Source organism: Nicrophorus vespilloides, unplaced genomic scaffold (assembly GCF_001412225.1).
Source record: "Nicrophorus vespilloides isolate i.1.1-1 unplaced genomic scaffold, Nicve_v1.0, whole genome shotgun sequence".
NCBI classification, from domain to species: domain Eukaryota; kingdom Metazoa; phylum Arthropoda; class Insecta; order Coleoptera; family Silphidae; genus Nicrophorus; species Nicrophorus vespilloides.
The window spans coordinates 20,382-40,945 of NW_017095560.1; the positions used below are offsets into that span (position 1 = coordinate 20,382).

A 20,564-nucleotide genomic window follows, 5' to 3' on the forward strand; every position below is an offset into this window, starting at 1 on the left:
TTCGAAATCCCGATTATATCAAAACCCCGACTATGTCAAAATCCCAACTACCATAATCCCGACAATCAAAATCCCGACTATATCGAAATTTATAATAATAAAAGATACTGTCGGGATTTCGATATAGTCGGGATTTTGATACAGTTGGGATTATGCTTGTCGGGATTTCGATACAGTCGGGATTTTGATACAGTTGGGATTATGCTTGTCGGGATTTCGATATAGTCGGGATTTTGAGCCAGTTGGGATTATGCTTGTCGGGATTTCGATACAATCGGGATTTTGATACAGTTGGGATTATGCTTGCCGGGATTTCGATATAGTCGGGATTTTGATACAGTTGGGATTATGCTTGTCGGGATTTTGAACGACGGGATTTCGATACAGTCGGGATTTCGAACGTCGGTATTTCAATATAGTCGGGATTTTGAGCCAGCCGGGATTTCGAACGTCGGGATTTCAATACAGTCGGGATTTCGAACGTCGGGATTTCGATAGACGGGATTTCGGTTGCCGGGCTTGCGATTATCACCGTGTTGCAATATATAATTAATTAAACAAAACAAATATAAACAAAACAGTTACGATTAGCATGTATTTCAGAATTATTATCGCATATTGTACAGTTGTTCAAAAAGCATACATTATCTGTGTACATTTAAATATAAATATTGACCACGCGGACATTACAACTGTTTCGTATGACGAAACACCAGAAAGAACGTGCTCTTCCGGTCTTAACTGTATTATCACGGACGCACCCGAGTTTGCATATTGAAAAATAAATAAATCACATGTCCGTCTTAAATTGCATATGCACTTAAATTGTATAGAAAACCACAGTAATTCTGTAACGCAGCAAAGATTACCCGAACAATTTAGATGTTAATTTCATCAAGGAAACGAAAATCGAAGCGATAAACATTTATGCGTTTCTATAAACGCAATAATTATATCGTATATTATATCTTTTATTTGTAATTAATTATTTTAATGTAATGTTTGTGCGCTTAATTAATTGGACATATGTTGAATTTGAATTTGGAGCAAGGAATTTTTGTTCTGGAATTTGCATGGATAACTAGTTGATACTTGATGCAGTTAATTTCAACCAGACTGTCTAATGATTGTCGTTAGAGTTTTCTCTTTGTGTTTTTTAAAAAAAAGCAAATTATTTTAATTAATGAAATGATCGTGCAACACCATTTTCCTTCGGAGACAATGCCTTTTATTGTTGTTCTCGTTTTCGTGGTGTGATCTTTTCTTCTAGTGCAATTAGCAATGGCTGCGTTCAATATGACTCCGGAGAGAGACATTTTTTTTTCATGGGAAACGATTGTTGTTTTTGTGCTTATCTTGTGCGAACGGCTGAATGTAAGTATGGGACGGAAGTAGAGCGAAGTGTGAAGATTGAAGAATTTTTCGAACTTTAGTTGATATGGTTATTTTTCATTACAACATTGTTGCTTGATACAAAACAGTGAAGTCAAGAATAACAGCTAATTTTTGTTTAAACCTTGCGTCGTTTTTTTTTTCGGAATTTCACTTTGGTTGCTCGAATATGTTTGTACGTTGGAAACGAGTTTTGTTTTTGTATTCGAATGACCGATGCTAATGGGAATATGTAATTAGTAATAAATTTCCGGGCACAATCAGCTGTTAATTCGAAATGCTTGATTGCGAAATGTGTAAATGTTTTAGTAGCTATTCGTTTGATTTATTCATTGTTTCCGGTTGCTTGATTGTTGGACCCGCAGACCCTTGTGGCGTCATCTATCATTTACGTCCATCCAATATGCATCAAAAACAAACCAAAATGTACACTCCACATTAACAAACAATAAACAGATAATCTACATAACTACTAACAAACTTTTGAAGTGTTAAATACATTTTTTTAATTAATATGCGTAAAAGAATCACAGAGTTTTAAAGAATTTGCTGATTAGAAAGTGGTAATTCCTGGACACTTTCTAGTAAATTAAAATATAATTAAAAAGGTGGTACATTGCGTGTATTACCGCTCTTCAAAGAGTTAAGTAAAAAAAATAAAAACAAATTGGCCCATGAGGGGATCGAACCCGCGACCTTCGCGTTATTAGCACGACGCTCTAACCAACTGAGCTAATGGGCCATATACAAGATATAAGAAAATATGTATCTTCCTACTAGAGCAGAAAACAAAGTAGTATAGTAAAATAAATTATTGATAATTAAATTTATTAACAGATAAAAAAAATAATAGCTTAGAATTGATTTTTTTTACTACAACTTATATCGAGCCCGGGTAGCTCAGTCGGTAGAGCATTGGACTTTTAATCCAAGGGTCCAGGGTTCAAGTCCCTGCTCGGGCGTTCCCTTTTTTCTTATTGAAACTTGTAATTGTATATATTTATTATTATTTTTGGTTATAACGATTATTAAAAAATGATTGATCCTTTCAATTGAAAAATATGTAATTATTGATGAAACTGTTATTAATTAATATTATTGTGAGCATTTATTAAAATCATTTGTTTCCATTGCAAACATAATTGATAAATAATAGAACAATTGAATAATATTATGTAATTACAAAATTTATTAGTGACTTGACTGCTCTTATACCTAATCTTCGCATCCTGCCAACATCACAGCAGGCCATTTTAGCCACGTTCACGGATGACACTGCGGTCTTGGTATCTCACAGGAATGCAGCGATGGTATCGGTGATACTTCAGGTCAGCCTAAATAACATCAACGACTGGCTGAAGAGGTGGCGAATTTAGGCTAACCAAACCAAGTCTGCCCATATAACATTCACTATGCGTCGTCAAACCTGTCCCCCGGTTACACTAAATGGCGGCATACTAGCATAAGTGTGTCGTGTCCCAGAGATGGTTATCTGGACACTGTGGGATATCTTCTTCTGTTGTCTGTAGTGGAGCCTTAGGTTTGGTAAATAATAAATTGAACGAGTTTTACTTTTGGTTTATTATTAAAATATTCGATACGACTTGATTCTTTTACGTTCTTCCTAACACTAATTACAAATCCTTACTCTACGTATAAAGTTAACTAAGCAAGGGGTGGGAGTTTGAGGAGTAAGCACGATTTTTATAAGACTGTTCCTATACGGATTTTGCCAATTCTGCATCTGGTTGAAAATATGAGCGATGTTCTTTCAGTAGCTGGTCTCGATGAAGGCTACCTTTATGCTGATGTATATATTTATTATGGCGACTAAGGTTGGACACAACAAGTGGATGAAGCCAAATACATGGGAATGCATCTTGACAGACGTATAAAGTGGAAGAAGCATATAGCTTCCAAAAGGAAACAGCTCGCCCTGACGATAAAAAAGTTGCATTGGCATCTGGTCAGATATTCTGGCGTCTCAACCGAAAACAAACTCTCCGTCTACAAGGCAGTCATAAAACCGATCTGGACGGTATTCAACTATGACGGTATTCAATATATTGAGATATATATATTAATATACGACATTTAGAATGACTTCTTTTTAGATACTGTTTTCTGTTTTCCTCGAGAATTCCATCTCGTTTTGCATTTGAAATAAACTGAAATAATCCACCCAGTGTACGCTTTTAATGCACATCGGTATATAACTATTTGGTACAGTCCTCATCAAAAAATAGATACACTCGAGCCTACTTTTGAAAATTAAATATAAGTCTTCTTGATTTTCTGTAGGGTGCCTTCATTGGCAATATTATGATCTTTGTTGGCATCTAGGTTATGTTTCTTTGGGGGCGGCGGCAAAGAATTTATGACATGGTAATTAAAAAAATTACTTTGCGTTCCGCTTAGCCTATAAAAAAAGGAAAAAAAAATCAATTAGCCGACTTACAAACAAGATATATCAACAAAAGAATACCCCTCCAAATGGTTGCGTTGCTCTATAAATGGTGTGTCTGGATATTGAGATGGGGGATGAAATCGCCGGGAAAATATGTAACCTACAATGAATCCCAAAAGCAAAGAGACTACTGCGGCAACAATAACAGAGATTTGTAGAGTCTCAGCCGTATAGATGACCAGCTTCTGTTTAACGGCGCAATTGATGTTGTTGCCATCATCAGAGTCTTCGCATTCTTCTCCCAAGGACGGGTCGTCCTGGGAATCGTCGTCGTCGTCTTCTTCAATCTCAGAACCGATATCATTGTCAATGTCATTCGGCACAATTATCTTTGGCGACATCTTTCTGGTATCTATAAATGACGAAAGGTAAGATCCAGAGAGCTATTGATATGATGAACCTCTTACCTTGCGGAGACCTGCACTTCTATGCAACTCTAGCATAGACATCATTCAGAGATTTCAGTCAAAGACGTTGAGGCAATTGACCAATCCAGTGGTATTGCCTTCATTAAAGAAGAGATTTCAAAAGCCAGCACCAGATATCGTCTTCGGCTGGAGGATCATCCGAATCAACTAGCTGTAGAGCTGAGCACCACAGATGAAAATATATGTAGACTGAAACCACACGATCTTCCTAATCGTTTCTGATGTAATGTGATTTACTCAGCTTATTATTATTTTTCTTTGTATTGTAATAGATTGCTTGTTGTAAATAATAAAAAAAAATCAAATAGCTGATGTATTTTCTTTTTGGTATAAATAAAACACTTCTATATATTACAAGAACAAATGCACAAAAAATGTTTGATATAAACATCTGCATGATATATAAATGTAAACGTGTGGTTTATTATGGAAAACAAGCAGTTAATACACACTAATTACTTGCTGGAGATGGTCTGATGTAATTTCATCGGGGAAGGAATCACGGTTGATGCACCTCGAATACATATACGTTTCTGCTCTGTACATGTTTGTATTGTATTATATTTTTCGCCGGTTTCCTTCCTTTATACTTTACTCAAGATTATCGCGTGCACCGTATCTTATATAACTCACTATGTATATACATACATATACATATTCTTTCGCCGCCTCCGAAGAACCGTTTCCGCCCAATATTTATACAGCGGCACGGTCCAATTGTTATCCGCAAACATCAAAATATTTTGTGTAAAATGCTGATTGCTTCTGGAACGAATGCTAAATTCGCTTTTTATGTATTCATGTTCATTCATTATACAACAGCATGAAAGAATTGATTAGATTTGTATAATTATCATGTCTTCATGCTGAATTCTATAACCAACATTAGACTATAAGTTAATTAGTTGTTATTATGTAATTATCTTGTAGCAATAACAATTTATTAATATTATGCATTAAATAATAGGACGAAGCAAAGAAATGAATACACTCACAAAATACAGTGGAACCACGCTTTACAAGCAAAATAAATTGTAAGAAAAATGACTCGGAAAAAGGAACACATTATCGTATATTACATAAGTTTATATGTGGAAAATTGTTTCACTATACGAGTAAAAATCCGGAAATTTTGTCGGGATTTTAATACAGTCGAGATTTTGATACAGTCGGGATTTCTAACGTCGGGATTTCGATAGACGGTATTTCGGGTGTCGGGTTTGCGATTTAGACCCGACTGTAAGGTATTTACAGTGTTTCATAAATTTATTCTAAATAATATTTTTTTTGATTAAATTATCGTAGAAATGATAGAAATGGACGCAAAAAAATGTTTAGTAGACTTAATTTTTATAAATATTTGTTAGATATAAAATAAATCTAAACAAAATTTATTAACAAACATATCTATTTCTAAGATGTTTTTGACCACATTGAAAGAAATAAAATATGAAGAAACAATTAAATAAGATGATAATAAGAAAAGAAAAACGAAACGTATCAAATTTCATTTTAATGACGCAGAGAAAGATTGTAATAGGTCTATTGACCTTTCCACATTATAATCATATTTTTTAAAATTCTTCTAAGCGTGTGTGTTTCGAAAAAAATGTTCATCTTCCATTAAAGATAATGAAGTGTGAAATATTTATAATGCTATATTTCGCCAATTCAGGTTTACCGCTTTCAAACGATAAATCACAAAATTTAATACTTATCGTAATTAGAAACAATGAATGGAGGAAAAGGGATATTCAATTAGTACATATAGTTTTATTGATCGAAGAGGAATGCAATTTCGTATAATAATGCAATACATTTCAGGTCATCGCAGTTTAATTAAAAAGCTGTTCGTTAATGATTAAAGGATTAAGGACGGTGTCTGAAGTGGTTTTTCGGTCGTCCGATGATTATTTTTAAGCATGTGCACGAACGCGGCGGAATGAAATCGATTTCCTCGTTATTGGTTTGGAATAAATGTGATTATGGTCGGAATAAAAGAGACGGCGGAAAATAGCGTGTGTTTGTGTGTGTGTATGTTTATAGGTGCACATGTGAGGGAATGGGTGAAAGATGGTAGGAGTATGAGAGAGAAAGAGAAGGACGTAAAGCGAACCGCAAGTTGCTGCTTCGAGGTGGGCAGGTAAGAAAAGGTAAGACCAGGTGAGTAGGAATCCGCTCGGTTGTGGTACCGACAGTCGTGTGCTAGCCTTGCAGGTACTCGCAACACACATCTCATCTGACGATGATGATACTCTTGTGACACGAGCAAACAAAAAAAAAAGGAAACAAGGACCTTTCGTTCGCACACCCTCAATTAAAGGACATTAAAAACCAGAGAATTTGCACGGAGTGAAACCTGTCAGTGTCACTAATTACTTTTCAGTTCTTGTGCTCCATCAATAACTTATTGTTTATTTTTTCCCCCGATTTTGGGTTGATGTTTCTTTGTTGTTTAATCGCCGAATCGCTGTAAAGATGTTCACGAAATTGCTCTGCCTTTTTGGATTTGTCTCGCTAATCGCGGCCAAAGGTAAGTAAGTCACGTAACACGAATCTTACTTTCGCTTTAAACTGGGTTAAGGAAAAATTGCATCGCGCATATTCCACATCTCTGTGACTCACCCAACATGTTTCTAAAATAGAGAATATGACCTTTGCAATTCCATGGACATCGAGGTTCTTTTTTTTTTGTTTGCATTGCTATTGCATAATTAGAGAATCGAAAATTGAAAACAACTTGTGTTAAATGCATAGAAACAAGTCCTTTTTTATAATTATAAACTAGAAAAACTTAATATATAGAAGACTGGACATTCTCCTCGGATTCATATCTATATAAGCCGATGACTGATTTATAAATGATTTCCTGTTTGTATTACAAAAAACGACTTTTTAATAATGCAAATTATAATTGTTTTTTTTTAGAATATAAGTTTTATAAATATTCTAATATCTTTCAAAAAGTGACTGTTTCATGTAAATTTATAAAATACGTATATTCTACATTTTTTTAATTGTTTAACAAGAAAATTAAAATTTTTAATAAAATTTGTATTTGTATTTGTTTAAATTGTAAATTTAAATTTAAAAATGAAAGAAAATTAATTAAATATTAGTAGATTAAAACACGTCAAATATCATTCTTTATTAATGTTTGGTATAAATTGTCAAGATTTTACGGTATATTATAATTATTTTTTTAGAATATAAATCATAAAATTAGATTAAATTCTTTAGTAATATGAAACAAAAATATTAAATTGATATTGAAACACAGTATAAGAAAACGTAAGTGTATAGACTCACAAGAATAAAAAAAAAATGTAACAAATTATTGTATAATAGATGTAACGTGTAATTGATGGAATGCAGAGAATTACTTCCTGGGAAATAAATAGCGTGTAACAACACAACAGATTCGAATAGAATACAAAACTTTGTTCGTATAGAAAAAAAAAATAAGGACCTTTACATTAATTGACACAAAGCCATTGAACACATATTAAAAATATTTACGTGCAAGAATAAATTCACTTTCAATATTCCATTATAAATCTCCTTATTTATTTTGTTTTTCTTTTTGCAAACCAACTGATTGAATAATATAAAGAAACAAATCACTTCTTGTTGAATGCATTGATTTTTATGTAAAAAAAAACAAACAAACTAAATAACAACATCTTTTGTACGGGATTCCGGTTTTTCCTGCGCCGTGCCTTTCTTTTTGTTGTTGCTGTTGTTTCTGGAGTAGATCGAATCGATTTAATTAAAAGTTCTTTAGGTTTTGCGCCGAGTGTAAGAGCAATTAAGCGGCACCAAAAAGATGGAGCAAGAAAAATTGCTAATAACTATTTTGCAGATTGCCAACGCTTCTCGTGGAGAATCACAATCAGGATTTGTTCGCAAAATGATTGATCTTTTTAATATCAATAAAAAAAAAAATGCTGATGGCTTCTCGTTATTGGAGGCATGCATTGCAAACTAATTGCCGGGTTCGGTTCTGTACGGATTACGTAAGAAGTTATCTGCGATCGCCGGGGAAATAATATTCATAAATTCGTTTCGGTGCCAGATTGGTATCGTATCGGCTTCGTTGCTGCAAGCGGCAGGATTTATCATTGAGAGGCGGCTTTTCGGGATCTTGGATGGTGGAGGCATGCAACAACGCATTGAAATCTAATCTGAAGCTCAACACTGATTAATATTATAATTATGCTTGACTTCATTACACGCTCGAAAATTATTATTTTGTGTTACACATGCAGTTTGTTACTTGGACTGTTAACTAGTTAATTTATTAACATCGATGTTATTTTTTTTTACAATTATTTAGTTGCTTTTCGTGCAGTTAAAGACAGATGCGTTTCGAAACATTGGGTGTATTCATCAGTGTTGCATGCAATCGTCGGATCTCCGGGTAAATGACTTTCGTATCAAAAATAACGTTTTCCTCGATCGCGCTAAAATCTGTTTCGACGATCTCAACAATGTTAATGGCGTGCCTCTTAAATGGTCTTCCCAGGGCTATTAATTCGAGAGAAATGAAGGAACACACATATTACCTACGGAATCACGATTCGTGGACCCGTATGGGAACGCGGCCCAAAACGGTTACATAATTACATAGGCGAAAATTGATTACAATTCACTAGGTATATCACACACGAATTCAAATTATATTAACATGATTTGAATACTTGTGATAATCCTATCTCTAATTAAGTATCTAATAATTAAACGAGAACAGATGCATCAATTAAATTAAAACAAAATGTAAATGCGTTTCTTAAAACCGTTATAAATTCATCCTTTCTTAGAATCAAAATGCAATATTTCATTCCCAACTTCATATTTTTCATTATAACATCAGCAACAAATTTTCAATCACAGTATAAAATATTCAAGTATTTGTGGTCACAAATACTTGAAAATTCTTTGAAAAACAAAACTAATAATTTGTTCATTCTCAGTAAAATACAATCCACAATATTTATTCAACTCAACATTGAAACTAAAGAAACCTCTCAGCTTGAAAAACCATCACTTCTTGTTTTTTTTTTTGTTATAATACAATTATTTGGTAAGATATTTTTATTTCTATAGTAAAAATATGGTTTGGACAGAAAAACTCTTAAATTTACACACGTTTTATTTAATATTGTTTTAGTATTCCATGTTAAAATTGTAGTAATAATTATATAATAAGAGCGGAAAGTTAATTATTTTTTAATTGGTTCTGATTATTATTTTATATAAAATAAGTACATAGATAAAAAGTGAAAAAAATATGTGCTTATTACTGCAACTATTCTTTGATTTCATTTCCAATTAGATCATTTTTATATAAAATGTAGAAACAGTAAATCATGTGTAAATATTGCATAAATACTTCACTCTTTAGATATTTCATTTTAAATTACGTGTGTAATTACATTTACATTTTGTAGAAAATATGTATAGAAACCAAATGTTTGCAAAGATGTACTAGAAGTATTAAACTAAATTTAATCTAACTTTAACTTTAAAACTATCATTAGTAATAGTAATAGTTTATATGACAACTTAAAACATAATTATACAAAATATTATAAATTAGTTCAACTTTAAGTTATTTCATGTACTTTTCACAAAACAAATATTATCCGCATTTCTTGTTTTTTTTTTAATGGAATTATTGCTGAATAAAATTTTGTATTTGGCTACATTTTTGTGAAGTACAAGCATATATTAGTAAAAAAAAAATATATAGAAGGTAACATATGGCACCATTGGAATAACCTTGTGAATGTGATTTAGCAGAAACATTCAGATTGTCCTTGAATTAATTGGTGGAGGATGTGGATGGTGCAAAGCAGGAAAAGGCGTTGTTGCGTTGTTCTTCGGCTTGTTGCTTCTTCGGACAATGCAGGCCATCGTCGTCATCATCCGAAGAGGATCTAACTAACAACCAACGGGTGGGAGAGATCCGAACGAGATGGTATCTTGATGGTAAGTTGTGCGTTCACCGGGAAGAAATAATTGCAGGGGAAATAATGTCGACGATAAAATCGGTCTGTGTGACACATTTTCTGCATCTGCATCATAATATTTTGTCTGGCTGGCCGGTCGGGCTGCAGAGTTCGGACTAGTTACCCAAGCTGTTGCCGCTATTAAATGCCGCAATAACAATAATGATTGCCGTGACACTTGTAGTTGAGAGTGGCCTCGAAATGGATAGAAAGGAATTGCGAATGGCGTATAAATCTTTGGCACGGAAAAAAGAAACCACCGCGCGCAAATAAAAGATGAAGAAAAAAATAAACACAGCACGTTTTTATGCTGCGAAAAATGCCACCCGTTTTCTCCGCTGCGTCATGAAATCCTGGAAGGATTAAAATTTGTAGGTCGATTTTCCTGCGAGATGATCGATTAACTCACCTTCTGTCTAGTACTTGCATCCGTCCGTCCCTCATCGACGCAACGAAAAGCGAAACAATTTCATCCGTCGATCAAACAGCTAATTCTCGGTAATCAGGATTATCCCGGCTCGTCTGCTTCTCGTCGTCATCATCATCATCACGTTAACCTTCGCTACTATAAATAACTGGCAAATTATTTCAGCAAATCTCAAGCTAAGGTTGAATTGCACAATTATCATAGATCATAGGTGTACATGACTGCAAAAGTTGACTAATAAAATATTAATTTGAAAAAATCTGTAATTATGTTTTCTTATAAATTAAATAAAAACTAATAGGAGTTAAATAAACTTTATGCTGATTACACAAAATTTGATCAGTTTGCGATCATTATATAATTTAATAAATAATAATATTTGTTGATAAGTTCAAATGTATAAAGTAAAATTGTTAAGTGGAAATAAAAGTTTTTCTGTCTATACTAGTCTTGTAGTATATATGTGTATACGTTTCAACCTTCACTAGATTAATGTAATTTATATGTGAATTCGCCTGCAGCGTGAGCAATAATAACAGTACAACATTCATAAAGTCGCATTCCGGATAATATAAGAATAACATTACTTGCACACTCGGAATTAATATAACTAAGGCAGTAACATGTGTTCAGATAGAAAGTTTATTAAACTTTTTTTTTTCTATAAATAATACATCTATTAACCATTTGTTAAACGAATTGTATTTTAATTATAACATTTTTTCTTTCCTTGTTCCTTGAATTTTAAAGAAAGAACGATGACTTTCGAAATTGCAAGTCGAAAATCTCGGATTTTCGATAATTTATTAGAAGCTGTTGTTGACTTCACCTTCATCGATCAATTATGGAGCATGATTAATGGAAAAAATATGTAATAGCTTTATTCGTAAATCTGGTTTGATTAAAATCTCTAAAACTTTCAGAAAAATTCGCAAAGAAACATTTATTCTCATCACCAGATGCATTCACCTATTGACCTTTAAATGCCAGTATTCTATTTGAAATTTATGGAAATTTAATTGAAGTTTCGCGGTTTTTTTACCTTTCTAATTTTATAATAGAAAGTGACATTTTTTATCTCATATTTAGAAATTCAATTTAATCAATTCAAAAATTATTATTAAATTGATGTTATTTAAGAAAATGAATAAAATGAATGTAAATTCTAACATATAATTTTATCTTACAAACAAGTTTAATTTGTTGTTTTCTAGGAACATGGTTAAATATATGTTTTAAATTTAATGGATATAAGCACGTCTAATACGAAAACCTTGAAATATTTGAATTAATACCAAGTTGACGTAAAATAACTGAAATTATTATGTAATTACTTATACAATTAACGTGATTTATATGTTGAGTTAATAATTAAATTTGTTTGTTATAAATGTATTTAATTAAATGTAAGGAAACATTCTAAATCAATAAAAGAGTATAGAAAATAGATTGAAGCAGAAAGAAATTGTAGGAAATATGATGAAATTATAGTGAGTGAATGAAAATAGTATGAAATACTAGAAAACTAAATAAAAAAACTTCGGAATACCATGAAACTATACGTTTTATAGAATGAAACTGTATTAAAAGTGAATAGTATTAAAAATACAAAATAAGAAAAAACAGAAATAGTAAAAAATCACAATAAAATTATGAGAAATTATAGAAATAGTCTTAATTTAATTACAAAAAATAATAAGTTAATAGTGATTGAAATACACATGATTGCGTTGAGTACAAAGTTGAAGTTTATTTAATTGCAGGTTGAGAAGTTATGATTACATTTTATTTATAATGGGTAGATTAATATAATTTACGGTTAGAAAACAGAGTACAATGGTAAAAAGATGATTAGGTTTTTGTTATGCAAGAATTGCTTGCAGAAGAGTTTTCGCCTTCTTTATTATTATTTTTTCCATTCTCGTGCGGTACGAAATTTACAGTCGCTTTGTTGGCTGCACTTTATAAAAGAGTGCAATATAAAACGATCTCGTCTCGCTCAAAATCGACCTTTTTCCCACTGAATAAGTTGTAAAAGGCGATGGAAATTATAATAAAATTAACATATTGCAACCGATGTTGGTCTTTTTGCACGTCTGTGCAGAGTTGAAATGCAGTTGGTGGATGGATTTGGATGTTGCAGTTCAACACTTTATTTGCTTGCAACATAACCAGAACACTTAATAATCGGCTTCGAGATTTTAATAAATTGAATTACGGCGTTGCGGTTTTTGCGCAGACCATGTGCGTAGCAATAATCATCGTAATCATCATCATCATCGTCGTTCTCTTCTGTATCCACTCTAAGTGTATATGTGCAAAAGCAATCTAGCGATATAAATTGTTAAATGCATTAAATATCTTCATTGAACAGGCGACCTTTACGTAACACGTACTAAATCAAATTGCCTCAATTTGATCGGCGAGCGCAAATTCCTCCCGCTTCTAAACTCTATCCAATCCCGATGGTCATCATCTGGTAGTTAATAATCGTTGTCCTATGCAAATAATTACCGATCGCACTCGATAGATCCATCTAATTTTGTCCGGAGCTGATTCATTACGCTTAATGGACGCTTAAATTTTGCCTCGTTACTCTGGGTAAGTAATGTGATAAATGGCCATAGCTAAATTGGATTCCATTTTTCTTCCACCAATTTCACGAAGAACTAGTTTCTTAATCAGGACGAGGTCTCCATCTAAGTCATCTCGTTCGACATCACCATAATCATCGTCGTGATCATGATCCTCATCCTCTTTAACCAACTATCTCCTCCTGCTCATCGTCCTCCTCAGGCCCGACAAATTAAAACAGTTACGACGTTTACATGCTACATGCAAATCCTTGTTAGTTATTTAGCTTCCGACCAAACTCAGTGCGCGACATGTAATGTACAATCTCCGCGCGTTACGCTGTACGTCTATTAAACGTTCCGAAATAAGTAATGTATCCCAATTAACGGAAATTAGCAAATAATACAGATTTCCTTACGCAAACAAAGAAAATTTTCTGTTTGCTTTCAGTCAAAGTTAATAAATTAATGAAAAATTGATGGATTCAAGCAAATTAGTGTTAAGTAATTGCAATATTTTCTATTGAGTATTACAGTTTAAAAATATTGGGAAAAACAAGAAACTGTAGATATTTTTCAAAATATTCTTGATTCAATATACTTTTTTTTATAAACGTGTTTGACTTATTTCACTAATAAAAGTATTGTTTCATACGTCTTTAAATTAGTAATTATTACACATTAAAATAAGGAAATTATTATATAATAGATACAAAAATATATACGTATTTATATAAGTTCTTTCTAATCATATTTTTTTTATTAGAGTGAAAGAAGGAATTTTCAATTTAATTGGTTTCTCTTCTAGGAATGTACTTATCAGAGAATATATTTGTTTTGATATGATTTTAAACTTGTACTTATTTTTGTAAACTTTGTAGCAATGATTTTTCTATTTTGTTTTGTGTAAGTTCTTTCGCAAACAGTTACGAAACATAAACATTACAGAGATTTAATTATAAATTTTAATAATTTTGTAAATTATCTAGATGTAAACTAAATTAATAAAAATTATTTTCCTTTTGTTTCAAGTCAAGATTTTAGTTGATCAAAATAAATTGAAAATGAAATTTGAGAAAGACAAGAATATTTTTATATTTCATATAATATTTCTTGATCAATTTAATGTTTATTTAGAACTGACATAAATCACAGATCAAATTATTAATCAATTAGTATGACCCGAATCGGATTAAATTGCTTTAGAGATCTGTGACCTAAAAACGTGTGAAATTAAAGGCTAATGGCTGTTACTTCTGCTTCATTCATATGCCATATATATTATACATTTTTTTTTTTGCAAACTCTAGTCAATCCAATTCCATTTGCAACTGGCGTGTACTAGTTGCAATAATTGACATCGTTACCGAAACAAAGCGAAACCTACAAAAATAAATCCGATAACGGTCAGATTACAATACGACAGCTGTGCAACAACTGCGATTTACCGAATGATTATATTCTTTGCGACACGTTAAATTTTCAAAGTGTTAAAAGTTAATGGTCTAATTGTTGTTACACAGAGCAAAAACAGGTAGGACAAAGAAAAAAAAACTGCGACGAAGAAAGGAAAATATCCAAGCCACGATGACGATGGAAAGCCGTTTGTCACGATCCTTGTACACTGAAGAAGCTCAAGTGTACTAATAACTAGAAAATTGTATTTTCCACAACAGTTACGAAGTCTTTGATTCGTAGTTATTTGGACCTTAGTCAAATCCGAGGGTCATCTGAAATGAATTGATATTCAGCCTTGCAATTATAATTAATTAAAATGTTATTATTAAATCAATAAATAAATATGATTGGCTTTAATAAGCTTGTATTCTTTTGTAAAGACAATGTCAATTACATAATGAAGCTGGTTAATTGCATGTTTAATTAAAAAAATAATACGAGGAGGATTTCAATTAATATGCAAATTAGTTTTGAAAAGAGATAGAGACGTTTTATAACAGAAATTAAATAAAGTTAGACGTGTCTAGTTTTTAATTTGTAAACCAAATTAAAAAAGAAGTTTCGAATAAATTAGATACTTACGTATGTGTATAACAAAAAAAATGATGAAACAAACAAAACATTATTTACGGATGCTTGTGATGTGACAGTGATTGAAAGGAATGCCACCAGTATAATTAGTTAAAGTTTATTTTTATCTCAAGAAAAACTTCTTGTTAAGAGCTTTTAGGAAGCTGCAATTGTGAAGTAATTAAATATATGTTTTTTTTTATTTAATCGCAGAGATTTTATTTAAACTTTTATTATACAAAATAATACATGTTATAATAAACATATTTTTCTTTCTTTTCATACTTATGTATGTATTATTTTGTATTTAACAACATGTAACATAGCCGAATGGTTAAGTCGCCCTACCCACGATTTCGTGGGCGCCGGTTCGAATCCTAGCCAAGCCAGGCCCTTTGTGAGCAATCTCCGTACTTGCAGCAATAGGGTAATCGTTTCATAAGAAAAAGAACATGTATTAATATACATATCTGGGTTCCATCATAAAACAATAGTCCAGGACAGAACATGACATATCGGGACAGGACAAAACAAAACAGAGTAATAAAAACATGTTGTTCTGTTTTAGTACTATTCTGTTTTGTCACTGTTTTGTTTTTGTCCTGTCCTGATGTCTCATGTTCTTTTTTGGTGTGTTATGTTTGCTCCGGTTACCATACATTTGTACAGAAAAAAGGTTATTCTTGGTAAATATAAGCATTAGCCAAATAACTATTATGGTTAATTTGTGGAAATTAAATTTAAATGAGATAAAAATCTTTCAAAATTCTATGTAAATTTGAACCGTTTGAAAATTTGTCTAATGAAGCTTTAGTCTAGTGATGTAGTATTACAATTAATATAAATCAAGGATGAATTTCTTTGCAATGAAGTATTAGTTGATGACTAATAATTAACTTTGCACAGTGTTATGAAAATTCCACGGTAATTTTGTTTATTGAATGGGAATTATGTTGAGGAATGCAGATGTTGAATTTCTTAGCCTTGATTTTTCAAAACCTGCTTTACAGTTGATGTTCTGAAAAAAAAAATCTTATTGTTATGTATAAGTTTCTGCATGAAATGGTTGTGTTAAATGATGTGTGTAACGAATTTATTGACCGATATCTGATGTAGCGATGAGCAAGTGGCGGTATTAATTGTTTGATGTTAAATTGTAAATTAATGCGAGATGAAAGACAAATATGGCACGGAGGAGGCAGCGGCGGCGGCTTTTCATCGCTGATGACTAATTGAAATCACTTTTCATTAGCGAGATGCAAAACGTCTAGAAAGTTAATTATTTAGAAAATCCGTTCGATCCACACCGTTCGATCCGTTCCTCCACCTGATTCACAGTTACATCGAACAGCCTCTCAGCATTCGCCAGGTCTGCAGGTCTTCGGAATCTCTTTCTCCCATGTAAAGTGACCGGACAATCCGAGCCATGCATGTACCATGCAGCATCGCATTACGAGCGGGAGGGAAAAACAAATAAATTACACGTTGGATATTTTATATTTATTTATTGTATGAATAATGGCCACCAATGATATTCCACACCGGCCGTAAATTATGCGTCGAGGTGAATGGTTTCGATGAGAATCATTAGAACACCTCTCTTCTCCTCTCACCAAACAAATATCACGTTATGCTAATACACATCACATCACGGAAGAAAAAAACTTTCCAGAAAACAAATCCAGTTTCGACCAATAAAACCAAACTAAAAACTTGGAATTGTTCCATCGGCAATCACATCAATCTCACTTTTGTTCTTCACCTCTTCGAGGACGCGCTAAGACCGCATCAATTGGTGTAAATGGAGAGAAAAAAAAACGCGATTGCGGCTGAAGATGTTATTGCAGCGATTCTTCTTTATCCAACAATAATAATATGACGGAGAGGAAAAATAAAACGCCGCGGATTACCTGCAAAAAGTTTATATATATATATAAACCATCCTATTGCAATTAATTCTGCTTAGACTTAGTTTTCAGCAATAAAATAGAATCGTTAACAGAGTAAATCGTTTCTTTCTTTTTTTTACGAGATCCCCAGCTACACTCTTTCTCTCGCTAAAACAGCAATAAATGTCTTACATCCTCTGTGTCCTTTCGCTTTATTGCCGGTTTTTTTTTCTCGTCGTTGCTCTAAAACTCAGTATGGTTTCAGTCTAAATCGGAACACATCATTAATTTAAATAAAGTCGCAGTTTGCGCAACGTGTTCTATTCTTTTATATTCTCAATGTTATAAATTAGGAAGTTGTTTTCTGGGCAAGAAATACACAAAACACGATAAAAATAGTCATAATTAAAAAAATATATATTATACAAAAGAAAATAATAATAGAAAAAAAACTAGTATATTGAAAATTACTGTTTAACTTATGATTAGTTTTTCAAGTTGTTTCATGGAAGAGACTTCAATTATATCTACATTTGATTGGGTATAGATTTATATTCAATCACATGTATTAATATTATAGAAAATATAATATATTGAAAATAGTTATAAGAAATATATAAAATTGTTAATTTGTAAATAAATTAATGAAAAAGGTTATTTGTATGTAAAATTTAAATAGAAAAGTTATTAATTTATGATAAAAAATGTACTAGTTGCAATAATATTAATAAAATATGTTTCTTTACACGTTTTCGCTTTTACACGGTTTCAAAAAATAAATATATATTTTTTTGCATACTTTTCGATTTACACGGTTTTAGATTCAAAAAGTTACAATTTCGATTTACACGTTTTTCTCAGAAACCTATCTGCCGTGCAAATCGGGTAAAGTCAAAAAGTAATGTATTTGTCTGAAAAATGGTGTAAAAATTGTTATTAAAAAATGTATATTTTCAACTTTTTGAGTGAGTCAAGTATATTTATGATATAAAACATTGTGTGTTTCGCAAAAGGAAAAGTAAAAAAATAATTTAACGGATCAGGTTTTACAAAAATAGATGGAACAGGTTCTTCGCAACAAAAGGGAAAACGTCGAAGCCCACTCGGATTACTCATTAACTCGAACATTAACGAAACCCAAATAAGTATCACTAGTATTTTGCAAACAACAAACAAGATATATTTTTTTCGAGAAAGTAGGTAGATGTCTGTACAAATGAAAAATAAAGCCTGAATTTATTTTCTTTTGAATACATACATTTATTTAGTTGAAGTTAATTTTGTGATTTATTTTCAAAACTAATAAATCATAGCAACATATGCTACACTTATTTCAAGGTTAAACATCAGTGTAAATCCTGATTTTAGTGTAAGTGTAGTTGTGAGGAAGGAAGCACGCGTTTAGAGCGCAAACAGGAAACGTTAATATGTTGGAAGCATATGTTTGCTTCATATTCTCTTGCAAATGGGATTTGTTGTTTAACCTTGATTGCCTACACACTTTCAGGTACCAGTTTACAAATCCAGCGGCAAACGTTGTGGGCTAGAAAGTGATAATAGTTTCCTTCGATTTGCAGAAAGTCCAGTCGCACTAATTCAGTTTGCAAACAGCATCGATGCAGGGTCGTAGACCTTCTGTTTATCCTAGCAATTATACTACGGCTTGGAAGATGATGCGATTTCTGGACAAGCGTTGACTCAATTGACGCCAGTCTCTGGTACAGAGTATATTTGCTTTTGTCGCGCTAATTCCTCTGGGTGAAGGAGACCTCCGATGGTAATAGGATGCTATTCAGTAACATTTTCGCATTTCATTAGACCTCCGATCGTGAACAATTACACGGCCATTGGATACGCAAGCGAGCAAACGAACGAGAAAACATCCATAATATTAAGTTGTAAATTCTGCGCTTTATTACCAGACGTCCAGGGAGTTTACCACCCAAAAATAGGAGTACAATAACTTTTGATTCGTTTAATATTTATAAAAATCAATTCATGTAAGTTTAAAGATGTATTCAAGGTTATAGGTAGCTCTTATCCATCATCTCCTCCTCTCTTCATCAAATCCGGTCCGCAAAACAAATAATAATCTTGCGACCTTTTTTGTTTGTTTCGCCTTTTTTCTTTGCCTTTCTTCGTTCGTCCTTATTGTTATAAATGGTCGGCAATTAGTGATCGATTTTTCCCAGCAGTCCATGATTGATGGACACCACAAAGTGATCCTCCACCTCTCCACCTTTCTGTCTAATGAGATATATTAGGACGAGTCGCGTTTATTCTCATTAACTCCGTATAACAAACACGTACATGGAATGCGGTCCATACCACTATCTTAACGTTTGTTCCAGACTGAGCCGTGCTCACCTTTTTTTTCTTCTTCTTCTTCTCTACTTTCCAAGACTAGACTCCAATCGCAACAGACCCAAATGAAGAAAAAAAGAAGAAACAACAGAAAGAACGCACAAATCCTTCAAAACAAACGCCAAGTTATTAAATTCACAATAAGGAGAATAAAAGAAGCGGCGATTTTTATCGTGTCCGTTCATGGTCATCCGGCTCGTCGATTTACGACCGTGTAATATAAATCTTCGGATTTTATGGTCTATCAAAACAATTACAAAATTGACGATTCGTCCACCATCTATCTACCCACTCTCCTCAGCGCACCATTCGTTCACCTAAATCGGGCTTCGGACTAAAAATAGCGTTGCATGCATGCATGTACATGGATGGTTATGGTAGACGATGTCGCATCCGGTCGACAATGGCATTTTCCGCGCCTCCGGCCTTTCGGTTCATTTATTCATTGGGCTTTGCGATCGCTCGAAGATTGCGGATTTAGGAATCTCGTCAATTCGTCGGTGAAGTTTCGCTCTTTTTTTGGCAAACGGAATTTTAATGGACGCGTTGTTCGCAATGTCTAATGGTATCGAGATTATGTAATATTCTCAGGTCTTGAGGATTTACCGTTTTTCGAAAAAACTAATCCTTGACATATTTGCGATTTTAAAGTACTAATTGGATTATCCGATTCATTGAAAGTAACAAGTTGATTCACATTTTATTTAAACTTATGTAAATAAACTTCTAATTATGTGGAAAACTTTAATGCTAATATAATTTAGCATAGCGTAATATTTGCAATTTTAATAGTGCCAATTAGATAATCATATTCATTTAAATATCAAGTTATTCAAAACTGAAACAATTTTAAAGTATCTCTGCTTAATGTATTTAAAGGAGAAGTAACATGAGCGGCATTCTACAGAACAGTAGCCTTAATAGATTTCCATAAGTTACCGACAACGATATGAATTCGATCCCGTTTTATTCTAAATTGCGAGAT

General features: G+C 32.6%; 2 protein-coding genes and 2 non-coding genes across 4 annotated transcripts in view; 2 read left to right on the plus strand and 2 right to left on the minus strand.

Annotated features, from left to right (window-relative positions):
* Positions 1–2,060: 2,060 nt before the first annotated feature.
* On the minus strand, positions 2,061–2,134 carry Trnai-aau. The gene has a single exon. It is a non-coding gene; the product is annotated as a tRNA-Ile (tRNA).
* A 147-nt stretch (positions 2,135–2,281) lies between these two features.
* Positions 2,282–2,354, plus strand: Trnak-uuu. Its single transcript has one exon. It is a non-coding gene; the product is annotated as a tRNA-Lys (tRNA).
* Positions 2,355–3,831: 1,477 nt separating this feature from the next.
* LOC108556680 (semaphorin-1A-like) lies at positions 3,832–4,330 on the minus strand. Its single transcript, XM_017912890.1, has 2 exons — positions 4,267–4,330; positions 3,832–4,211 (listed from the first exon to the last, which is right to left on the minus strand). Exon 2 carries the CDS (start codon positions 4,198–4,200, stop codon positions 3,847–3,849), a length of 354 nt encoding a protein of 117 aa, XP_017768379.1. The 5' UTR covers positions 4,201–4,211; positions 4,267–4,330; the 3' UTR covers positions 3,832–3,846.
* Positions 4,331–6,333: 2,003 nt separating this feature from the next.
* Positions 6,334–20,564, plus strand: part of LOC108556691 — a 57,076-nt gene continuing 42,845 nt past the window's right edge. The window contains exon 1 of the mRNA XM_017912901.1: positions 6,334–6,820. Coding sequence (XP_017768390.1) covers positions 6,766–6,820 — 55 coding nt within the window. The 5' untranslated portion in view covers positions 6,334–6,765. The remainder of the gene's footprint in view (positions 6,821–20,564) is intronic.